The sequence below is a fragment of the Rhinopithecus roxellana genome, chromosome 11, assembly GCF_007565055.1.
Source record: "Rhinopithecus roxellana isolate Shanxi Qingling chromosome 11, ASM756505v1, whole genome shotgun sequence".
NCBI classification, from domain to species: Eukaryota; Metazoa; Chordata; class Mammalia; order Primates; family Cercopithecidae; genus Rhinopithecus; species Rhinopithecus roxellana.
This window is the reverse complement of record NC_044559.1, coordinates 54,598,683-54,619,788: the sequence shown is the minus strand read 5'-3', so window position 1 is coordinate 54,619,788 and position 21,106 is coordinate 54,598,683. Positions and strand designations below refer to the sequence as shown.

Genomic DNA, 21,106 nt, shown 5'->3' with positions numbered 1-21,106 from the left:
CCTCTTTGCCCAAAGACTAACACAGACTGAATCTGGTCTTATTTTGTTAGAACAGTCCCAGAATTCCCTGTGCAAAATAAGATTTCTCCCTATACTGAAATTACAGCCATCATCTATACAACTAATTTAACAAGTGTATAATGCTTTGTGATATCTACAGTTAGCATGATTGAACTTCTCACTCTTTTATGCCTGGCTGCAGTTATAACTAAAGTGAAAACACCTTTTTCTTTTGCTTCTCCCACAGTACCTTGTAGACAGCAGGACTGTAACTACCATTAATTCTACAACATAATGGAGCATCAGCAAAATTCTCAACTGTCCACTGAAATCCAAGAAGGCAAGTTAGCACAAAAAAATAATGGTTTCAGAGTTGACCTGGCATGAATACTGTAAGTCTTTACATTAAGAAGAATAGCTTAAGGCCAGGCGCAGTGGCTCATGCCTGTAATCCCAGTACTTTGGGAGGCCGAGGCAGGCTGATCACCTGAGGTCAGGAGTTCAAGACCAGCATGACCTGAGGTCAGGAGTTCAAAACCCCATCTCTGCTAAAAATGCAAAAATTAGCCAGGCATGGTGGCGCATGCCTGTAATCCCAGCTACTCAGGAGGCTGAGACAGGAGAATCACTTGAACCTGGGAGGCAGAGGTTGCAGTGAGCTGAGATTGTGCCATTGCACTACAGCCTGGGTGACAGAGCAAGACTCCATCTCAAAAAAAAAAAAAAAAAAAAAAAAAAAAAGAATAGCTTAGCACACCAGTGATGGGGCGGGGGGTTCTATCAATTCTACCTGTTTACATGAGAAGCTGTGGAAAAAAACTCATAAAAGAAACGTTCTAAAGAGAACTCCTTCCATCCAAAGATGGAAGAAAAATGAGAGCATTATATGGTTTTTTTCTGAGACAGAGTTTAGCTCTTGTTGCCCTGGCTGGAGTGCAATGGCGTAATCTTGGCTCGTTGCAACCTCTGCCTCCTGGGTTCAAGCAATTCTCCTGCCTCAGCCTCCTGAGTAGCTGGGATCACAGGCGTCGCCACCATTCCCGGCTAATTTTGTATTTTTAGTAGAGATGGCCTTTCACCATGTTGGATCGGCTGGTCTTGAACTCCTGACCTTAGGTGATCTGCCTGCCTCTGCCTCCCAAAGTGCTGGGATTACAGGTGTGAACCACTGTGCCTGGCATAATCTATTGCTATAGTAAGAAAGGGATGTTCCAAATCATATATGCAATATTCACTACCAGTTAGTTCAAATTCTTAATATTGAATTAAGTGTTCAAGAACTGTTTAGTTCTTGAATAAATAAGTGATCAATTCTCAACTATACATTTTTAATGTATAAAAAGAAAAGAACAGGAAGCACAAAGAAATAGGTAAAGAACAATGCTGGAAGACTGAGGTTAGATTTCCTATTCCAGGTATGTTAGGCTAAAATAATTACTCACCTTGGAACTGAATCTACAGAGGATGAAGATGGGACCTTGGAAACTTGACAGTTTGCTGCGGCAGCCAGCTTTAAGGCAGATGATGGAACAGCACTTAAAGTCCTCGGTATATGTCGTGCATTTATTGGGGCAATAGAGTTTACAGTGGCAACTGATGAAGGTACAGTTAATCGAATGTTGTTCCCAATCAGAACCTGAGTTGTTGCAGAATTGGCAGCAGTTACTTGATGACTCAGTGCACTGTGGGAACTTGAAGTCTGTGTAATATTTGAAGGCTGTAACAAAGCTGAACCTGCCGTTGATGGACTTGTATGTACAAGTGCTGTTGGTGTAGTACTACTGAGGTGTAAGCCCTTGTATACTCCTAGAGAGAAAAAGAAAGAAACATCTAAACAATGTACAACTTTGCTGTTTATATTACAGATATATGTTATAAATATAACCCAAACAATTTAAATGTCTTTATTCTTACCTGAGGCTGGAAGGACACCATTCACCCCGATTCCAAGCACCACATCATCCTTCATCTTGAATCCCATCAGTTGTTCTGATGTCACCAAAGCAGAAGCAGCAAACTGAGCACTAGCAGAATCCAAAGTCTTAGAAACAAAACCCTAAAAAGAAAATACAAAAGAAATCTAATCAGTATCACTTAGTATCAAAACAGTATCAAAGCTACACATGTATACCAAAAATCAGTTTGAATATAGTAAGTAAAAACGGCAAACCATTGAAATCTTTCTTTTTTAGTACTTTGAGATGCAACAGTAATTATCTCTTTTGACAGTCATATATTTGAAAAATGAAAAGTAATCTAAGTTGTAATTTTGCTTCATATGTGACAATATATAATATGTATAAGTCGATTACCAAAATAAGCCTTCTATAATGTGGAAACAGCAAACCTCCAACACAAAATGTTGGACAAGAAATACGCTAGTAAACATTTCAGTGATTTGCAAATCCATATAATGAATAAATATGTAAACTTCCTTCACCTAACTTATACACACACGTATGTATACACACACAATGAAAGGCACCTTTGGGATAAGATAACTATCCCTTCAGAAATGGAAGCAACAAAATATGACATAATTTAACCTAGAAATTGACAGGCCCCTCAACTTTTTAAAAATAAATTTTTCCTGCAAGATGCATAGAGACTAAAACCTCAGCTTTATGTCCTACATGTGTTTAAATGGCAAACATTTATCATGCTTTAGGTTTAAAAGTTATCTCTTTCAACAGTAGGAAAGGTTATTTTTGCATAATTTTAAAAGTCTTAATAATAATTAACATGCCCAAGAGAATGAACTGGGTGGGGTTATATATTCAAGAGGTACATTAACGGACTACAGGTCAGACGGGAAGACAGTATCTTCATCTCATTTAACTAAGTGCTTTAGTTTTACTTTTTAAAATAGGGAGCAGAGGCAACAGCTTCCATACTCACCTGTAGTGTTCTTTCTAAACCCTGTATATTCAGGCGAAAGCCACTTTTCTGCTGGTTAGATGCAAGGTTCTATGACAACAGTTGGTAATTAGAGATGAACTCTGGTGGGAAACAATGAGGGATAATCATAAGACAGACAAATCCCTCACCTGTGATGTGTTGGTAGAGGAATTACTATTTGCTTGCTGTTGCTGAATTTGTGCAAGCTGCTGTTTCTGCATGAGTGCCAGTTGCTGTTGATGTTGCTGGTATTGTTCGGCTGTAAATGCTGAACATAAAATAAAGACACACTTTATACAAATGCCCAGCTGTCATATATGTCTTACAATACTAAAACGAAAATTCTGCATTAAAAGAAATTTGTGCAAAATTGAAGCATCTGACAAAGGATCATGATCCTGCTAAAGATCACTTCCAAATGAAAATTTCTGTGTTTCTGCTACCACATTTAACAAGAGTGGCATGAATTTAAAGAAAAAAAAAATTAAACTTCCTGAATTAAACACAGGAAAGAGAACTTCTCACTTCCCAAATTTCAACACCACTATTTTTTTTTTAAGCTGTGACACTTGTTCTAGACAGTGTAGAAAGGTAATATCAGCTTTTAAAATCCATGGATTTGGAATTCAACTTTGCACTGAGCTTGAGAGAAATTCTGGTAATTACCATTTGATTTCTATTTAATCCATATCTTCCCAATGCATTCGGATGATCCCTAACAGCTCTGTGTATATATACTAATTGTTCTACATATTTTCTAATTATAGTCATTAAAAAATTTTCCTCTATATGAAAGATTACAGTTGTTGGTTGGTTGATTGCCTTTTTTTTTTTTTTTTTTAAAGAACTCATCCTTTAAGTTTAACTAACAGGAAGAAAAGAGGCTCCAATGTTAAGGTTAATTAATTTTCCCCACCCAATTAACCCACCTGGAAAAAATCCAGTCAATAAGAACGGAGTTGTTTATGTTGATTTACTGTACAGAATGATGTCTGAGGAAAGACACTGTGTTATGCTACTTATGTTTGTCTATGGAGAGCTCAGTTCTAAAAAAAACAAACAAAAAAATGTTCATTTATTACCCCCCCAAAAAAGTGTGTGAAGTTTTTAAAAAGGAAACCTTTTTCTCTTTTTTTGCCAATTAAAAAAAAAAGCACATACAATCACAATACCTCTGACTTTAAAGGCGTCTTTAAGAAGACTGTGATGTTTGGTTGAGTAATTAATTAAAACAAAAAAAAGATTTATCATGCATCCCTGGCTACCAGGGAATCCATAAATCATGCACATTTCCTCAATCTAAAGTTTAATGTTTTCAAAATACTGTCACCTAATTTGTTCTTGTTTAATGGCAGTTTGATAGTTTAGCTAGAATATCACTTCAAGTCCTATAATTTTCACTTATATAACTCATGAAGAATCTTTCTTTACCCTCCAGGATATAGTTTCTGCCTGGTACAACTAGAAAATGCTTAGGTACAAATTCTGCCATATTTTGAATGGATCAGAAAATTGTGAAATAGTATTCAAGAAAACCTCATAAGTTATTTAGTATCTACACAGGCTCTCATACTTGAGTCGAACTAAGTTCTTGGGTTACAAGGGCAAAAAAGTAACTTCTTGTTGGAAATTGGTTTTCTTATTTTCTGTGTGTTAAAATCTGTTCAGCTGGTATCTGTCCTTCGATGAGCTCCTTTTCCTACTATGTTTGTAATTCACAAATCTGCAATCTATAGAAAAGATTTTTACTGATAATAGAATGCTCCCTAAATACTGACATAAAAATAACTGTCAACATGATCATTTCCATATAAACAGAAATGTGTTGTTTTTAAACTTGAAGAAAATCTAAAAAGAAAAGGTCAATGCTGCCCTAAAACAATTTCATAGTTAATATTCTCCTTATGTTTAAAAAATATCCATGAAAAGCAATTATTTAAATGTAAGGATCCTTGATTCACTAGATACTTTTGCCAATATATTTTTGAGATTTACAGCTGAATTTCCTACGTTTGAGTGTTTGGCCTAAGCCTTGGCTTTTCTAGTAGAGAATGCTCGGTAAATTTAAAAGCAAACCTATTTTTGGAAGGTCAGATCATTACACATATAGAAAAACCATAATTTAGCATTCACCGAATGTCTATGTATGAAAGTCCATATAGATGAAAGAAAGTATTCTTTTGTAGAACTTTGCTGGTGTGTGTGTTTAATTAAACATTTATCAGGAACTAATTAGAAATTGACATGAATAAAGTCCAAATATTTTTGCCTTATTTAACATCTTAATCCTGGGTCTTTGCAGGTCTTGTGAATTTCACTTCTTAACAACTGTTAACTTCTTCCTAATACAGACTTGGAAATAAAAATGCAACCAAGGCCAGGTGCAGTGGCTCACACCTATAATTCCAACACTTTGGGAGGCCAAGATGGGTGGATCACGAGGTTAGGAGTTTGAGACCAGCCTAGCCAAAATAGTGAAACCCCGTCTCTATTAAAAATGCAAAAATTAGCTGGGTGTGGTGGCACGAGCCTGTAGTCCCAGCTACTTGGGAGGCTGAGACAGGAGAATCGCCTGAACCCGGGAGGTGGAGGGTGCAGTTAGCTGATACCAGGCCATTGCACTCCAGCCTGGGTGACAGAGTGAGACTCTGTCTCAAAAAAAAAAAAGAAAAAAAATGCAATCAACATTTTAGATTACTATGTTAGCCTATTTGTTAGATATTGCTGTCTTCTACAGTCTAGTTATGAAATTTTTCCTGGATACTTTTGGCAAATAGTCTAAGAAAAATGCACAGAGTAACCCGTAAGCTGAAAGTGGTGGTAACAAAAACCATGGTCTAGGGGCCAAAAGACCTTGACATTCTTAGTCCTCAGCTCTATCAATAACTAGCTCTGTATTTCTGGGAAAGTTAGATCTTTTGGGACTCTGTGTCTTCATCTAAAATGAGAAAGACAGGGTGGGCGCCATGGCTCAGGCCTGTAATCCTAGCACTTTGTGATGCTGAGGTGGGTGGATCACCTGAGGTCAGGAATTTGAGACCATCATGACCAACATGGTGAAACCCCATCTCTACTAAAAATACAAAAACGGTCTATGCAGGGAGAATCCTATGTATGGGACAGGATTAAAAGCTCCAAATATTTAACCAGGAACGGGACTAGGAAAGGAAACATGATAGGCAGACGTGGTGGCACACGCCTGTAATCCTAGCTACTCAGGAGGCAGAGGCACGAGAATCACTCGAACCCAGGAGGCAGAGGTTGCAGTGAGCTGAGATTGCACCACTGCACTCCGGTGTGGGCCACAGAGCGAGACTTCGTCTTAAAAATAAATACATACATAAATAAAATGAGAATGAGATTAAATTAGGTGATCATTAAGGTCCTTTTCAGCTATGAGATGCTAAGATTTTATATTTCTTCTGAGAAATAAAGTTCAATTCCTAAAGAAGGTTCCAGTGTGAATGAGTAGAAAAACTTGGATAAAGGTAGTAAATATGGGCAAATGAAATCTGAACTGGGTTTTATACATTATTTATCCAGAAAAAGTTCCCGGGTCTTTATCCTGAGATGACCTCAAGTCATGATACCATTATAATCTGAAAGTCTTAACCAAATGCTAAACGGAAATAAGACAAAAATGACCACCACCCTCACCCTCTCTAAATGTCTATGAATGGATTGATATCAAGGTAGAATATTTTTAGGTTGTATGTTTACCTCCTGATATGGTGTGGGAATCAAGTTTGTAATTCACACAAAGGTGGGCAAGATGGTTGTTGTTGACAGAGGACCAAATCTAGAGTCAGAATCCTTTCACAAAACCAGAAAGTTTTGAGGTCAGGAAGGACTCTTGGAGGTTGTAGGATTTCTTCCTACAACCTCACCTAGAGATGAAGAAACTTCTGAGGTCACACAGATGTAGTAGTGGAAGGAAAAGAGAACCCCAAAGCAATGAGATTTTAAACTGAAAAATAGACAAAAATTCTTGGATTTAATATTTATAAGAAATCTAACTTATGATGTACCAACAGTATGAATCAAGTGCTTAAAAAGCCCACATACCTAGAGCACCTGACAAACGGGTCTATGCAGGGAGAATCCTATGTATGGGACAGGATTAAAAGCTCCAAATACTTAACCAGGAACGGGACTAGGAAAGGAAACATGATAGGACTTCAACTGTGTGAAGGCCATCATGATGCCGGTGGGGGAGCAAACTCACTCGGTATGCTTCCATGAGCAAACCAGGGACCTGCAACTTTAAATTTAAGAAGGCAGTTTTTGGTTCAATACACAGACAAATGTTCTTACCAAGATCCTCAAATAACTCGATCTAGAAAGTTGTTGAATTTGTCTTCACTAGAAATACTTAGGCAGAAGTAGAAACTATCTTTGTTCTGGTAGCTTCTAGAGTAACCAATTTTCTGGGGCAGAAATTTTTTTTCTGAGACAGGGTCTCACTCTGTTGCCTAAGCTGGAGTGCAGTGGTGTGATATGGGCTCACTGCAGCCTCGACCTCCTGGGCTCAACTGGTCCTCCCACTTCAGCCTCCCAAGTAGCTCTAGCTGGCACTACAGGCGAGCACCACTATGCCTGGCTAATTTTTGTATTTTTTGTAGAGATGGGGGTTTTACCATGTTGCTCAGGCTGGTCTTAAACTCCTTAGGCTCAAGCAATCCACCCCTGCTTTGGCCTCCCAAAGTGCTGAGATTGCAGGCATGAGCCACTGCACCCAGTCTAAGACTCTGAGTCCACTTGTACTACAGGGAAGTCATGGTACGGTGCACCAGCAGCTGCACAGCCTATAGCTCAGACTGCTGCTCTGTGCACTGTACTCTTAGAGCTAAAGGTCATCAACGGAGATGATCAAAGGAGAGAAGCTGAGGGGACAGTGATGGGTGCTAAGCAAACATTCAGCCGTGAAAGATGGAGTTTAGATTACCAAAATGTACACTTTTTTTGGGGGGGGGGGAGGGAGTCTCGCTCTGTTGCCCAGGCCTCCCGGGTTCAAGCGATTCTCCTGCCTCAGCCTCTTGTGTAGCTGGGATTACAGGTGTGTGCCACTACACCAGGATAGTTTTTGTATTTTTAGTAGAGACGGAGTTTTCGCCATGTTTGCCAGGCTGGTCTTGAACTCCTGATCCACCTGCCTCGGCCTCCCAAAGTGCTGGGATTACAGGCATGAACCACAGCACCCGGCCCCTCAAAATGTATACTTTGCTTTTAATAAAACCAAAAGTAACCCCAAATGCCTAAAGACCCTGAATTAGAAATTTTTTAGTACACAGGCCAAACATTATTTTAATATAAAACAAAAGGTAACTTTAAAGAAATATAAAGTAAAATGATTCTTCAGGCAGTTATTAAAGTATGATTTCCTAATTAGTGAGACTGAGCTGACAGGATTCACGAGCCCTTATCAGCCATCTAGAAATCTAATTTGAAAACCAAAGTTTGCTGTAATTCATTTGTTGGCAAACTACGACCAGACCTGACCTCATCTGGCTGTGAATGATTGAACATGAGATTATTTACAGTCAAATATTCCTCTTAGTGTGAATATTCTTGCACTTTATTATATGACTATAGAACTATTAATGTATTTTACTACAGGTGCTACTCCAGACTCTGCTACAGATGTTATGTAATAATCCACCTTCTATAGTAAAAAAGTTCTGAGGCTGGGCACGGAGGCTCATGAGGTCAGGAGTTTGAGACCAGCCTGGCCAATATGGTGAAACCCCACCTCTACTTAAAAAATACAAAAATAGGCCGGGCGCGGTGGCTCAAGCCTGTAATCCCAGCACTTTGGGAGGCCGAGACGGGCGGATCACGAGGTCAGGAGTTCGAGACCATCCTGGCTAACACGGTGAAACCCCGTCTCTACTAAAAAATATAAAAAAAGCTAGCCGGGCGAGGTGGCTGGCGCCTGTAGTCCCAGCTACTCGGGAGGCTGAGGCAGGAGAATGGCGTAAACCCGGGAGGCGGAGCTTGCCGTGAGCTGAGATCCAGCCACTGCACTCCAGCCTGGGCGACAGAGCGAGACTCCGTCTCAAAAAAAAAAATACAAAAATAAGCCAGGTGTGGTGGTGCGCACCTGTAGTCCCAGCTACTAGGGAGGCTGAGGCGGAAGAATTGCTGAACCCAGGAGGCGGAGGTTGCAGTGAGCCGAGATTGTGCTACTGCACTCCAGCCTGGGTGACAGAGCAAGACTGTCTCAAAAAAAAAAAAAAAAAAAAAAGAAACAAAAATTCTGAATTTTGGAACACATTTGAATAAAGTCAAGGTCCTGCAGATTCACAAAACCTTACAAAATATTCAGTGCTCAAATCTAGAATTCCTTTTCCACAGTAAGATGAAAATGTTATGTTACAAACTAAATTGCACTAAGTTACAGATATTAAGACTTGGAACATATCATTCTAACCACATATCTCCTATTCGTTTATAAAAATAAACCAAATCTTTACTGCAGATATGAAAGCTTAGAAAAATAATTCAGAATGCTGGTGAAATTTTACTGGAAATTAGGAATTCACATCTTGAACACAGAATTGTAGCTTAAAAATCACTTTCTGTTTCCAGTCTTTCTGAATTATATAAGGACTCTTACATAAGAGTCCTTATGCAAATGAACACTCAGTCACTGAACACTCAACTTCCCAAGGTGCTTTTGTGAGTTAAAAAAAAACAAAAAACAAAACTGTATTTGGAAACTGTCCAAAATCACCTATTAACTGAAGATTATTAAAAATATACAATTTATCCTTAAGTACTAAAACCTAGCCCCCAAAATTCCATATACACATATGGTCTTTCCCAGTTCCTTACCACTGGGTTATCCTGCTGCATGGTATCCAGAGGACCAAGCACTCAACACACCTAATTCACACAATACTCGGGTATTAGGAAGCCTAATACCTGACTGCTCAGGCTATACAAATATGCAAAATAGTCAAGAGTGGGAAGGAAAGTAAAAAAGATTCTGAGTAGCTGAAACAGACTATAAAATGAGCACATTAAAGCTCATGCACTTTACTAAAATGGACTTCTATTATCTTCATTTAGAATTTCCTATTTAACTTAAAACTCCCAGCACTTTGGGAGGCCAAGGTGGGCGGATGACTTGAGGTCAAGAGTTCAAGACCAGCCTGGCCAACATGGTGAAATCCCATCTCTACTAATAATACAAAAATTAGCTGGGTGTGGTGGTGCGCACCTGTAATCCCAGCAACTTGGGAGGCTGAGGCATGAGAATCACTTGAAGCCGGCGGGCAGAGGTTGCAGTGAGTGAGATCACGCCATGGCACTCCAGCCTGGGAGACAGAGTGAAACTGTGTCTCGAAAAAAAGGCCAGGCACGGTGGCTCACGCCTGTAATCCCAGCACTCTGGGAGGCTGAGATGGGTGGATCATGAGGTCAGGAGTTCAAGACCAGCCTGGCCAAGATGGTGAAACCCTGTTTCTACTAAAAATACAAAACAGGCATGGTGGTGGGTGCCTGTAATCCCAGCTACTTGGGAGGCTGAGGCAGAGAACTGCTTGAACTGGGGAGGTGGATGTTGCAGTGAGCTGAGATCATGCCATTGTACTCCAGCATGGGCAACAGAGCAAGACTCCGTCTCAAAAACAAGACAAACAAAAAAAAAACAATGATTGAATAATCAGAAATGGCTATACTATAACTCATACATTCGGCTTAAATAGCAGCAAAGCTTATCAGGTGACTTGTATTTTACGAAATAGTTAACTTCCAAACTCATAAACAAGTTGAGCATCTATCTAATATGAAAGTCAGAAATCTGAAATGCTCCAAGAACCAAAACTTTTTCTGCGTTGACCTGATACTAAAAGTGGAAAATTCCACACCTGGCCTCATGTGATGGGCCATAGTCAAAATGCAGTCAATACTCTGTTTCATGCATAATTTTTATTATTTATTTATTTTGAGACGGAGTCCTGCCCTGTCACCCAGGCTGTAGTGCAGTGGCATGATGTCTCACTGCAACCTCCACCACTGCAACCTCCACCTCCTGGGTTCAAGCGATTTTCCTGCTTCAGCCTCCTGAGTAGCTGGAATTATAGGCACCCACCACCACGTCTGGCTAATTTTTTGTATTTTTTTTTCCTTTTTTTTTTTTTGAGATGGAGTCTTGCTCTGTCGCCCAGGCTGGAGTGCAGTGGCGCCACCTCGGCTCACTGCAAGCTCCGCCTCCTGGGTTCACGCCATTCTCCTGCCTCAGCCTCCCCAGCAGCTGGGACTACAGGCGCCCACCACCATGCCCGGCTAATTTTCTTTGTTTTTTTAGTAGAGACGGAGTTTCACCATGTTAGCCAGGATGGTCTCGATCTCCTGACCTCGTGATCCGCCCGTCTTGGCCTCCCAAAGTGCTGGGATTACAGGCGTGAGCCACCGCGCCCGGCCAATTTTTGTATTTTTAATAGAGATGGGTTTTGCCATGTTGGCCAGGCTGGTCTTGAACTCCTGACCTCAGGTGATTTCAGGCGATCTGCCCGCCTTGGCCTCCCAAAGTGCTGGGATTACAAGCGTGACCTACCGTGCCCGGCCTGACTCTTCTCTTTTAATAAGCCCAACACTGCCAGTTTTTCCGCTGGCATCAGACTACACCAGAGTTTCTTTGGTTAACTGCCAGAGGAAGTAGTCTGGTTTGTATGTGGGGGCCATGCCGTATGAAAATTAAAAATTATCTTTAAAATCACAATTACTACTGAATGAGGTAAGATGCTTAACCTATGAATAAAGTGGCAATGCAGGCACTCACTCTGTAAGAGGAGCAACACATTCAACTTCCCCTACTCCAGGCTCACTCTGGAGAATATATTCTCTCAGTAAATTGTATTTAGAATTCCGCATAACATTTGAGCTGCTACATTTTTTCTTTTTTTTTTTTGAGATAGAGTCTTGCTCTGTCACCCAGGCTGGAATGCAATGGCATAATCTCGGCTCACTGCAACCTCTGACTCCCAAGTTCAAGCCATTCTCCCGGCCTCAGCCTCTTGAGTAGCTGGGATTACAGGCACCCGCCATCATGCCCCGCTAATTTTTGTATTTTTAGTAGAGACCGGGTTTCGTCATATTAGCCAGGCTAGTCTGGAACTCCTGACCTCAGGTGATGTGCCTGCCTCGGCCTCCCAAATTACTGGGATTACAGGCATGAGCCATCACGCCTGGCCTAAATTTTTTTTTTTTTCCTTCAGGGGTCTGGAGTTGGATGAAGTGAAATGCACTTATGATATGGATGCACTGCAATATACTCTATAGAGTATGCAGAGAAAAGCTTTAGGTCTCTGGAATATTCACAAATACAAATGAACAGTATCACCCTACAGTAGTCTGTAGGTATCCATCCTCTAAGTATTACAAGATCTAGCAAAATTTAAGGAGAAATTGAAAATAATTAAGACAATAGGAAAAAAAAACAGATAAACTCATTTTTAAAAAGTAGTATCAAGGCTGGGTGCAGTGGCTCACCCCTGAAACCCCAGCACTTTGGGAGGCCAAGGCAGGAGGATCACTTGAGGCCAGGAGTTTGAGACCAGCCTGGGCAACACAGAGAGAGCCTGTCTCTTATAAAAAATGAGCCAGCCATGGTGGCATACGCCTGCAGTCCTAGCTACCCAGGAGGCTGAGGTGGGAGGATCGCTTGAGCCTGGGAAGTTGACGCTGCAGTGAGCCATGACTGTGCCACTGTACTCCAGTCTGGGTGACAGAGAAAGATCCTGTCTTAAATACATAAATAAATAGTTGTATCACATATATGAGGGAAAGAAATGATAAAGAAGAAAAATTACAAGGTTACTAATTATTTCTTTTCAGCTAAGCTTTTGGTAATGCTCATCTTTTAATGTTGTTTGGCAAACACAAATCAATCATGTTTTACAGCTGTTATTAATATGCCTATTTAAAGTAGTACAGCAAAACATTTTTTCATAAAAAAAGAGCATTATAAAATCCTTAAATATTTAGGATAGTTATACACTTCAACTTCTCTATTTAAGGGGTGGAGAAGATAGAGATTGACAGAACATGCCTATTTTCTGAGAAGTCTCAAAGAATTTTTTACAGCTTAGAAAGCTTCATTACCAGGGTAACCTATGAGAAGTTTATACTGTTAAAACCTCTACACTAACACTATATTTAAGTCTTTATTGAAAAGTTCTTTATTTTGATTCTTAAGACTATAAAAGTAGAGAGAAAATGGCTTTTGGTGATAAAGACAGTAACATTAATGGGATTATAAATAAGCTATTTGGCCCTAAAATAGCTTTATCTTCCAGTTGATTTCTGAATTGTGATTACTTTTCTCATGAGCTGAAAGACTTCCATTTCACAGAAGTACAGCTGACCCTTGAATAACATGGGTTTGAACTGCCTGGGTCCACTTATTTGTAAATTATCTTCTGCTTCTGTCACCCCTCAGATGACAAGACCAACCCCTCCTTCTCCTCAATGTGAAGATGACGAGGATAAAGACCAAGACCCTTTATGATGATCCACTTACACTTAATGATTAGTAAATGTAATGTATTTTCTCTCCTTTATGAATTTCTTTTTTTTTGAAACAGGGTTTTGCTTTGCTGTGAAGGCTGGAATGCAGTGGCACGATCTCGGCTCACTGCAGCCTCGACCTTCTAGGCTCCTACCACCTCAGTCTGCTGAGTAGCTGAGACTACAGGCGCTCACTACCACACCCAGCTAATTTTTGTATATTTTGTAGAGATGGGGTTTCACCATGTTGCCCAGGCTAGTCTTGAACTCCTGGGGTCAAGCAATCTGCCCACTTTAGCCTCCCAAAGTGTTGGGATTACAGGCATGAGCCACCATGCCTGGCTCTATAAATTACTTTTTTTTTTTTTTTTTTTTTTGAGACAGAGTCTCACTCTGTTGCCCAGGCTGGAGTGCAGTGGCCGGATCTCAGCTCACTGCAAGCTCCGCTTCCCGGATTTACACCATTCTCCTGCCTCAGCCTCCTGAGTAGCTGGGAGTACAGGCGCCCACCACCTCGCCCGGCTAGTTTTTTGTATTTTTTAGTGGAGACGGGGTTTCACCGTGTTAGCCAGGATGGTCTTGATCTCCTGACCTCATGATCCGCCCGTCTCGGGCTCCCAAAGTGCTGGGATTACAGGCTTGAGCCACCGCGCCCGGCCTATAAATTTCTTAATAACATGTTCTTTTTCCTAGCTTGTTTTAAGAATATAGTACAGAATACATATAACACACAAAATATGTATGTTTGGACTGTTTAACAGACTAATGGACTGTTCATGTTATTGGTAATTCTGGTCAGGAGCAGACTATTAGTCAAGTTTTTAGGGGGTCAAAAGTTATACATGAATTTTGGACTGCATGGGGAGGTGCCCTTAACCCTCATGTTGTTCAGGAGTCAACTGTACTTTTTTTAACCACCAAGTAAACTAGTTTACGGAACATTTTCTGGAGGTCTTTAAGAATCAGAGCAAATGTTCATATTTATGAAGCAGTTTAACTATAATCCTACAGGGTGAATTGGGGGAACAATAAATATCTTTATAGTCCTTAGATTACCTTTACAAAAATCAGTAGTAACATAATTCAATAGTGAATTTCTACAATATATATGCTTCAAATAACACAAACTTATGCTTTAAAACAGACAGCTAAGATTATAGGAATATTTTAAATAAACAGCATTTATTTTAGACACATTTCAAATAAAAGCCACAATAAACAAATAGATATTATCTGAAACATTTCAAAAATATTAACCCTTTAAATGTTCTTCCCTGAAAAATTAGTTTATCTTTAATAAATTATTCTGAATTACTGTGTCAGCATATAAGGTTATGCATATATATTCACTTGCTGGTCTCTATGTTAAAGAAGACTAGGTAAAAACTAGAGAAATATCTGAACATAAAACAGTTAACAATTTATGGCCCATTTTCTTCTCATATTATTGAAAAATATGATAAATCTTATAGTTCACAGACTGTATCCAGGAAACAAATGTCACGTATTGAATAGAAATAAACCATCTTTGTACGCAGGTATGTTTAAATGAAGACACATACATACAAACTCCTATAGCAACAGGATTCAAATAAATACTTAGACCAAGATCTTTCTTTTTCTTTTTTCTTTTTTTTTTTTTAACTGTTTCAGAGAAAAGGACTTTAAGCCATAAATGTAACAGACCACACAGTCAAACAAATGGCAAATGGTTGGACCTGATATTTCTATAGAAATGTACATCATAACAGTCAACATACCAAAGTGTGCTGAACCACTGCTACTTTTACTTTGCGTAGAGGTACTGCATGTCTGGATCCCAGGTTGTGCTGTTCCTGTTCGGTTTATACTCCTATATAATTTTCTACAGGAGAGTTCATCATTGTCACTGTCATGTAGGGATGGTGTCCGAGGCCTAAAATGCCGCCATCTACATGATTTGATATTGACTAGTATCTGACTGAGGTCTTTAGAGAAAGATTTGTCCGAGGTATTTGTTTCTGAGGTATTGGCAAACTGATTGACTGGAGAATGTTGTGGTGAGGAAAGCATTTCCAAATCCAGATGGTGAAACACACTGTCATAATCTGAATGAGCTCTATCCAGTAAGACCCTATTAAAAAATCAGATAAGAAACAGTTATTTAAAATAGCTATTCAAAGATTATATATGAAACCTTTTTCCTTTTCCCCCCAACTGCCAAAAGGCCAACTCATACTGAATATTTAAAGCTTTAAAGTTGATTATTTTAGTATTTGGTTCTTATAGGCTATAATCTCAATTTCTAATAAAAGTTCTTTTAACAAATTGTTTTTCAACCAAAGATTTTCACTTCCATTACAAAGCACCAAAATGAACGCTTTATAAAATGTTGCGAATACATTTATTCTATATTTAAGCAAAAACTTCATTCTTTTGGGGGGAAAGGGTGAAGAAAGAAGAAAAGCAACAAAAAACATAGTATTTTATACTATTAACATTTCTTATAGACAAAATATTTGAGATCCACTACTCTAGAGGATATATTCTTATGTTATTGATTGATTGAGATGGAGTTTTACTCTGTCACCCAAATTGGAGTGCAATTGTGCGATCTTGGTTCACTGCAACCTCCGCCCCGGGGTTCAAGTGATTCTCCTGCCTCAGCCTCTCAAGTAACTGAAATTACAGGCGCCTGCCACCATGCCCAGCTAATTTTTGTGTTTTTTGTGGAGATGGAGTTTCCCCATGCTGGTCAGGCTGGTCTCAAACTCCTGACCTCAAGTGATCCACCCACCTTGGCCTCCCAAAGTGCTGGGATTACAGGTGTGAGCCACCATGCCTGGCCTCTTGTTATTCATATAAACATTATAAATGACTCCAATTCAAAATAACATTGATTAATGTTAGTAATAGAATAAAATATAGCCAATGTAGAGAATTTTCACTGCTCCTGATGCCAACATAGTGATGGAAAAAAACAGACTAAATAAAATGCATTCCAGTGCCTAGATAATTCTTAACCAACGTTTAAATAATAATAATTAAAAAAACCCTCTGCAATTAAAAGTTAAAGACAAAAAAAATATGTATAAGCCATTGGTTTATCATAAATATACCCTTAGGTTTCTTCCTGAAAAATTGCCTTGATACCATTATTTGCTTTCCCTTTTAATTTTCCCCACACATTATACATTAACGTCTCTCCATTCCTTGAGTTTATGTGTTTTGTTATTTGTTTCTTGTCCCTATATGAACAACTTCTTGCATAAAGACATTTAGAGTATGAAGGAAGGAATTCTACAAGGTTTAAACAAAGGAAGAACAATTAGATCCTGACAAACTGGGATGTCAAGATCAGGTTATGCATGGATCCTTTTCATTGTCAGGTTAAACCCATTATACTAGTTAGTGTGAAACAACTTTTTTGCAGTTTCTTTAACTTAATACGCTGTGCGCAATCAGGATTTACACTTGTCTTCATCTGTTGCCTTTTCTCACAATTCTATCATTTGATAATTTATCTGAAGTTTTCCACCTTGGGGAGAAAAGCAGGTCCATTAGGGACCCATTAGAGTTATGACAAAAGCTATGGATGTGTAAGAACCAGATAGTACAGCAGCAAAAATATTTTAGTCAACAAATCAGTTAAGAATAGCAAATAGGAACTAATGAGTTGTTCAGAGGGATTACCTGACTTTAAGTTAAATTCGATCACCCTAATGCCTAAAAAATCCTTCTGCTAGGAATATAGAAATACCTTACCTTCCACCGCGCCCAACCCGTCTTCGTGCAAATCCAATACACCTTTGGGGTACGGTGAGAGTAGTTAAGCAGTATCTATATCGCACATCCCCTAATCCTCCATCTTTAGGACTAGTCCAAGGCCAGTTGCCAGTTTCGTCTAAGTGAGGCTTAAAAAAAAATCCAAATTATTTAATTTTGTCAGTTAAAGGTAAACAGTTTATTATTTACAAAGACAGTCTGAAACTTACAGCATAGTACTGACAGCCTGCTTTCCTACGGAAAGCAAAAGGACCATCAGGATCATTGTCTTCCTCAGCTTCCGAAGAACCAGACAAAACCTTTAAATGAAATAAAGAAAGTAGGTCAGATATGTGACTTCCTATATCCCTCCTCAACATTCACAGAGAATTGTATTTGTACCTGGGAGAGAGGTTCTTCGTCTGAGCTGGGAAAGTCATACTGATTCAGATCTTTAGCATTGAAAACTGGCAGTGCAGCAGGACTCGTCTGTTGGGGAGTAGCAGCGGCAGACGATGGTAAGACTTTGGGCTTCTTTTCATATTTCCGTTTCGGTCGGATAAGATCGGCTTTATCTTGCTGCAACAAAGACATGAATTAATTATACACCAGAAAACATGTTCAACAAACTTGCAGTTTTGGGGGAAATTTTAAAAAGAAGTTTATTGCTATAATGAGGGCATTCATATTCATAAGAGACACAAGACTCTATGTTTGGCCATCTTATAGTGTAAAGTCTAGAGAAGTTGGCCTCCATGAAAGCATAAATTTGTCCTACAATCTAAACATAATCGCACAATTTTGTTTCAATTAAAATAAAAGGAGAGAACAGAAGTTCTCCAACTTCTGAAGTCTTACAACTGCAATTAGTATATTTACTGCTGGTTCCTCTCATTTTCTTAATTTTCTATGAAAATTCTAGAGAGAATTTTTTTTTAAAAGGGGATTGATTGTCTAGTCCTTATTCTCAAGAAATAATAAATATAGGACAAATAATAATGAAAATGTCTTCGTATATACAGAAAGCAAACTACAGAAAACTGTTAACATAGTAGAAAACAAAGTCATAATGCTGAGCGAGGGGTTATACAAATAAAGAGTAGTAAGGATTTGGGGCTGAACAATGAAAGCTTTCTGAAATGGTGAATTTTGAACAGTTTTAATGGATAAAGATATGAAATCATTAAATAGGGGAAATTCAGGATAAAATATACAGGCAAGAGTAACTGAGCTGATGGAACACAGCACGTCAGAAACAAGGATTACAGATGATGGCAAAGGTTGGGAGAAGTATGAATTTGATATGTAGGCAATAGGTAAGGTAAAGTAGTGGCAAAAATTGTATTTGTTGGAAAGAAAAAGATCATGGCAAGCACCACGGTTATGTGAATACGCTAAATATTTATGTTACGTTTTATGTAGTTTATGACATTATGGTTTTTTGGGAAAACCATGGCTTTCCCAAACCATAAGACATCTCTCTACAATTTCTATTGTTGTATTTGACAGGATAATCAAATCAAAAGCTGGCCATGGCAATGCAAAACATTATTTAAAAATTAACATCAACCATCAGCTAGGGCAGTGCTTGAGGACTACATTACTATTACTTTTGTCTTTTTTCTTTTTTTCTTTGAGATGGAGTCTTGCTCTGTCACTTAGGCTGGAGTACAGCGGTGCGATCTCGGCTCATTGCAATCTCTGCCTCCCAGGTTCAAGTGATTTTCCTGCCTCAGCCTCCCAAGTAGCTGGGATTACAGGCTCGCGCCACCACACCTGGCTAATTTTTTTTGTATTTTTAGTAGAGATGGGGTTTTGCCATGTTGGCCAGGCTGGTTTCAAACTCTTGACCTTAAGTGATCTGCCTGCCTCTACCTCCCAAAGTGTTGGGATTATAGGCGTAAGCTGCCGCACCTGGCCTAAAGTAAGTAACTTTTAAGCATGAGTGGCACATACAGAGGAAAGCAAAGAATAGGATAATTAATCTTAAAATATGAAAACTGAAGGATAATACTAAAGTAGTTCACAAAATCATGTAGGGCTCAGATTGGGGGACCACATTAAAACAGTTAAGAGTGGGAGGCCGGGCGGGGTGGCTCATGCCTGTAATCCCAACACCTTGGGAGGCCGAGGCGGGCAGATCATGAGGTCAAGAGATTGAGACCATCCTGGCTAACACGGTGAAACCCCGTCTCTACTAAAAATACAAAAAATTAGCCAGGTGTGGTGGCACGTGCCTGTAGTCCCAGCTATTTGGGAGGCTGAGGCAGGAGAATCACTTGAACCCAGGAGGCGGAGGTTGCAGTGAGCCAAGACTGCGCCACTGCACTCCAGCCTGGGCAACAGAGCGAGACTCTGTCTCAAATAAAAAAAAAAAAAATAGTAACAGTGGAAACAATCCCATTAAGCTTTAAAGATATATTTAGAACTAATATATTATAAATGCAGAACATAAAATTTAGATCAATGCAAAATTTAAATAAAAACTTACATGAGTAAACTAAAACAGTATTTTGGGGCACAGCTCTAACTTTCCAGTTACTGAAGAGAGTAACGAGAATAACTCTATTCTTCCTCCCATCGTCCCCTATGTTTTTTAAAAATCAAAATGTCTATGTTAACAAAGTGGGGGGAAAAAAAGTCCATGTTTTTTCACCAAATGGTCTGGTCCCTGGCACTGCTTTAAACACCTCCCCCCTCTCCCCTCCAAAAAAAGTCCAGGCTGGGGAAATCATCATTCATTCAAACTGGTGTGGCAGGTTGTACATTCAGGCTGGAAGGTCTGTTTACCACACACACAAAAAAACCTGTGTGACAATGATATTAAATGACACAGGGGAGATAAAACTGATGACAAATGTGCCCATTCCTCAAATTAACTGGTATGGTAGATTCAAAGTTTCATGAAACATTTTTTTTGAGACAGAGTCACTCTGTCGCCCAGGCTGGAGTGCAGTGGCGTGATCTTGGCTCACTGCAAGTTCCTGCCTCCCGGGTTCACGCCGTTCTCCTGCTAAACCTCTGAAGTAGCTGGGACTACAGGCGCCCGCCACCACGCCTGGCTAATTTTTTTGTGTTTTTAGTAGAGATGGGGTTTCACCATGTTAGTCAAGTTGGTCTCGATCTCCTGACCTCATGATCCGCCCGCCTCGGCTTCCCAGAGTGCTGGGATTACTTACAGGCATGAACCACTCGCCCGGTCATGAAAAATTTCATACAAAAAAATGCATAAGGTACTTTTTCCTCAGATGTACACTTTCCAAGAAAGCGCCACTTAATTAATGGCTCCCCTTTATTTACCTCATTTCCCTTCACTAATTTTATTTCCTCTCACAAATTTTATTCTTCACAAATTGTGATTTGGTTAAATACTAATCTGTCAAATATTTCCATTTCTAAATCATTATATTACAAACTATTAAGATACCAAAATTCCTTCTTATACATGATTTGTGTCCACAAAAGACAGAAAAACTCATTTGAGGCCGGGTTTGGTGGCTCACACCTGTAGTCCCAGCACTTTGGGAGGCCGAGACGGGCGGATCACCTGAGGTCAAGAGTTTCAGAGACCAGCCTGGCCTACATGGCGAAACCCCATCTCTACTAAAATTACAAAAATTAGCCCAGCGTGGTGGCGCACGCTACCTGTAGTCTCAGCTACTAGGGGAGGCGAGGCAGGAGAATCGCTTAAACTCGGGGGTTGGAGGTTGCAGTGAGCTGAGAGTGTGCCACTGCACTCCAGCCTGGGTGACAGAGCAAGACTGCATCTCAAAAAAAAAAAAAAGAAAGAAAGAAAGAAAGAAAGAAAAACTCATCTGATCAGGGAGGATTTCATCTCTTTATCCCTAACTCTCCATATTTTGTATGAATTATTTCAATACTTCATAATCCTACAACTTGTAAAAGGAGTATTTTTCCTTTTATCAGATATAGTAACAAAAGCTTCCCTTTA

General features: G+C 39.5%; 1 protein-coding gene across 4 annotated transcripts in view; it reads right to left on the bottom strand.

Moving 5' to 3' along the window:
• EPC1 (enhancer of polycomb homolog 1) overlaps positions 1–21,106 on the bottom strand; it is a 120,259-nt gene that overhangs the window by 2,358 nt on the left and 96,795 nt on the right. For 2 of the 4 annotated variants that reach the window (XM_010357028.2, XM_010357027.2), the window contains exons 7-14: positions 17,557–17,733; positions 17,385–17,474; positions 17,155–17,303; positions 15,171–15,523; positions 3,048–3,166; positions 2,899–2,967; positions 1,915–2,056; positions 1,443–1,806 (exon numbers count right to left, since the gene is read on the bottom strand). In XM_010357028.2, the coding sequence (XP_010355330.2) occupies positions 1,443–1,806; positions 1,915–2,056; positions 2,899–2,967; positions 3,048–3,166; positions 15,171–15,523; positions 17,155–17,303; positions 17,385–17,474; positions 17,557–17,733 (1,463 nt within the window). The remainder of the gene's footprint in view (positions 1–1,442; positions 1,807–1,914; positions 2,057–2,898; positions 2,968–3,047; positions 3,167–15,170; positions 15,524–17,154; positions 17,304–17,384; positions 17,475–17,556; positions 17,734–21,106) is intronic. The other 2 variants (XM_010357029.2, XM_030940594.1) reach the window with 1 other exon arrangement.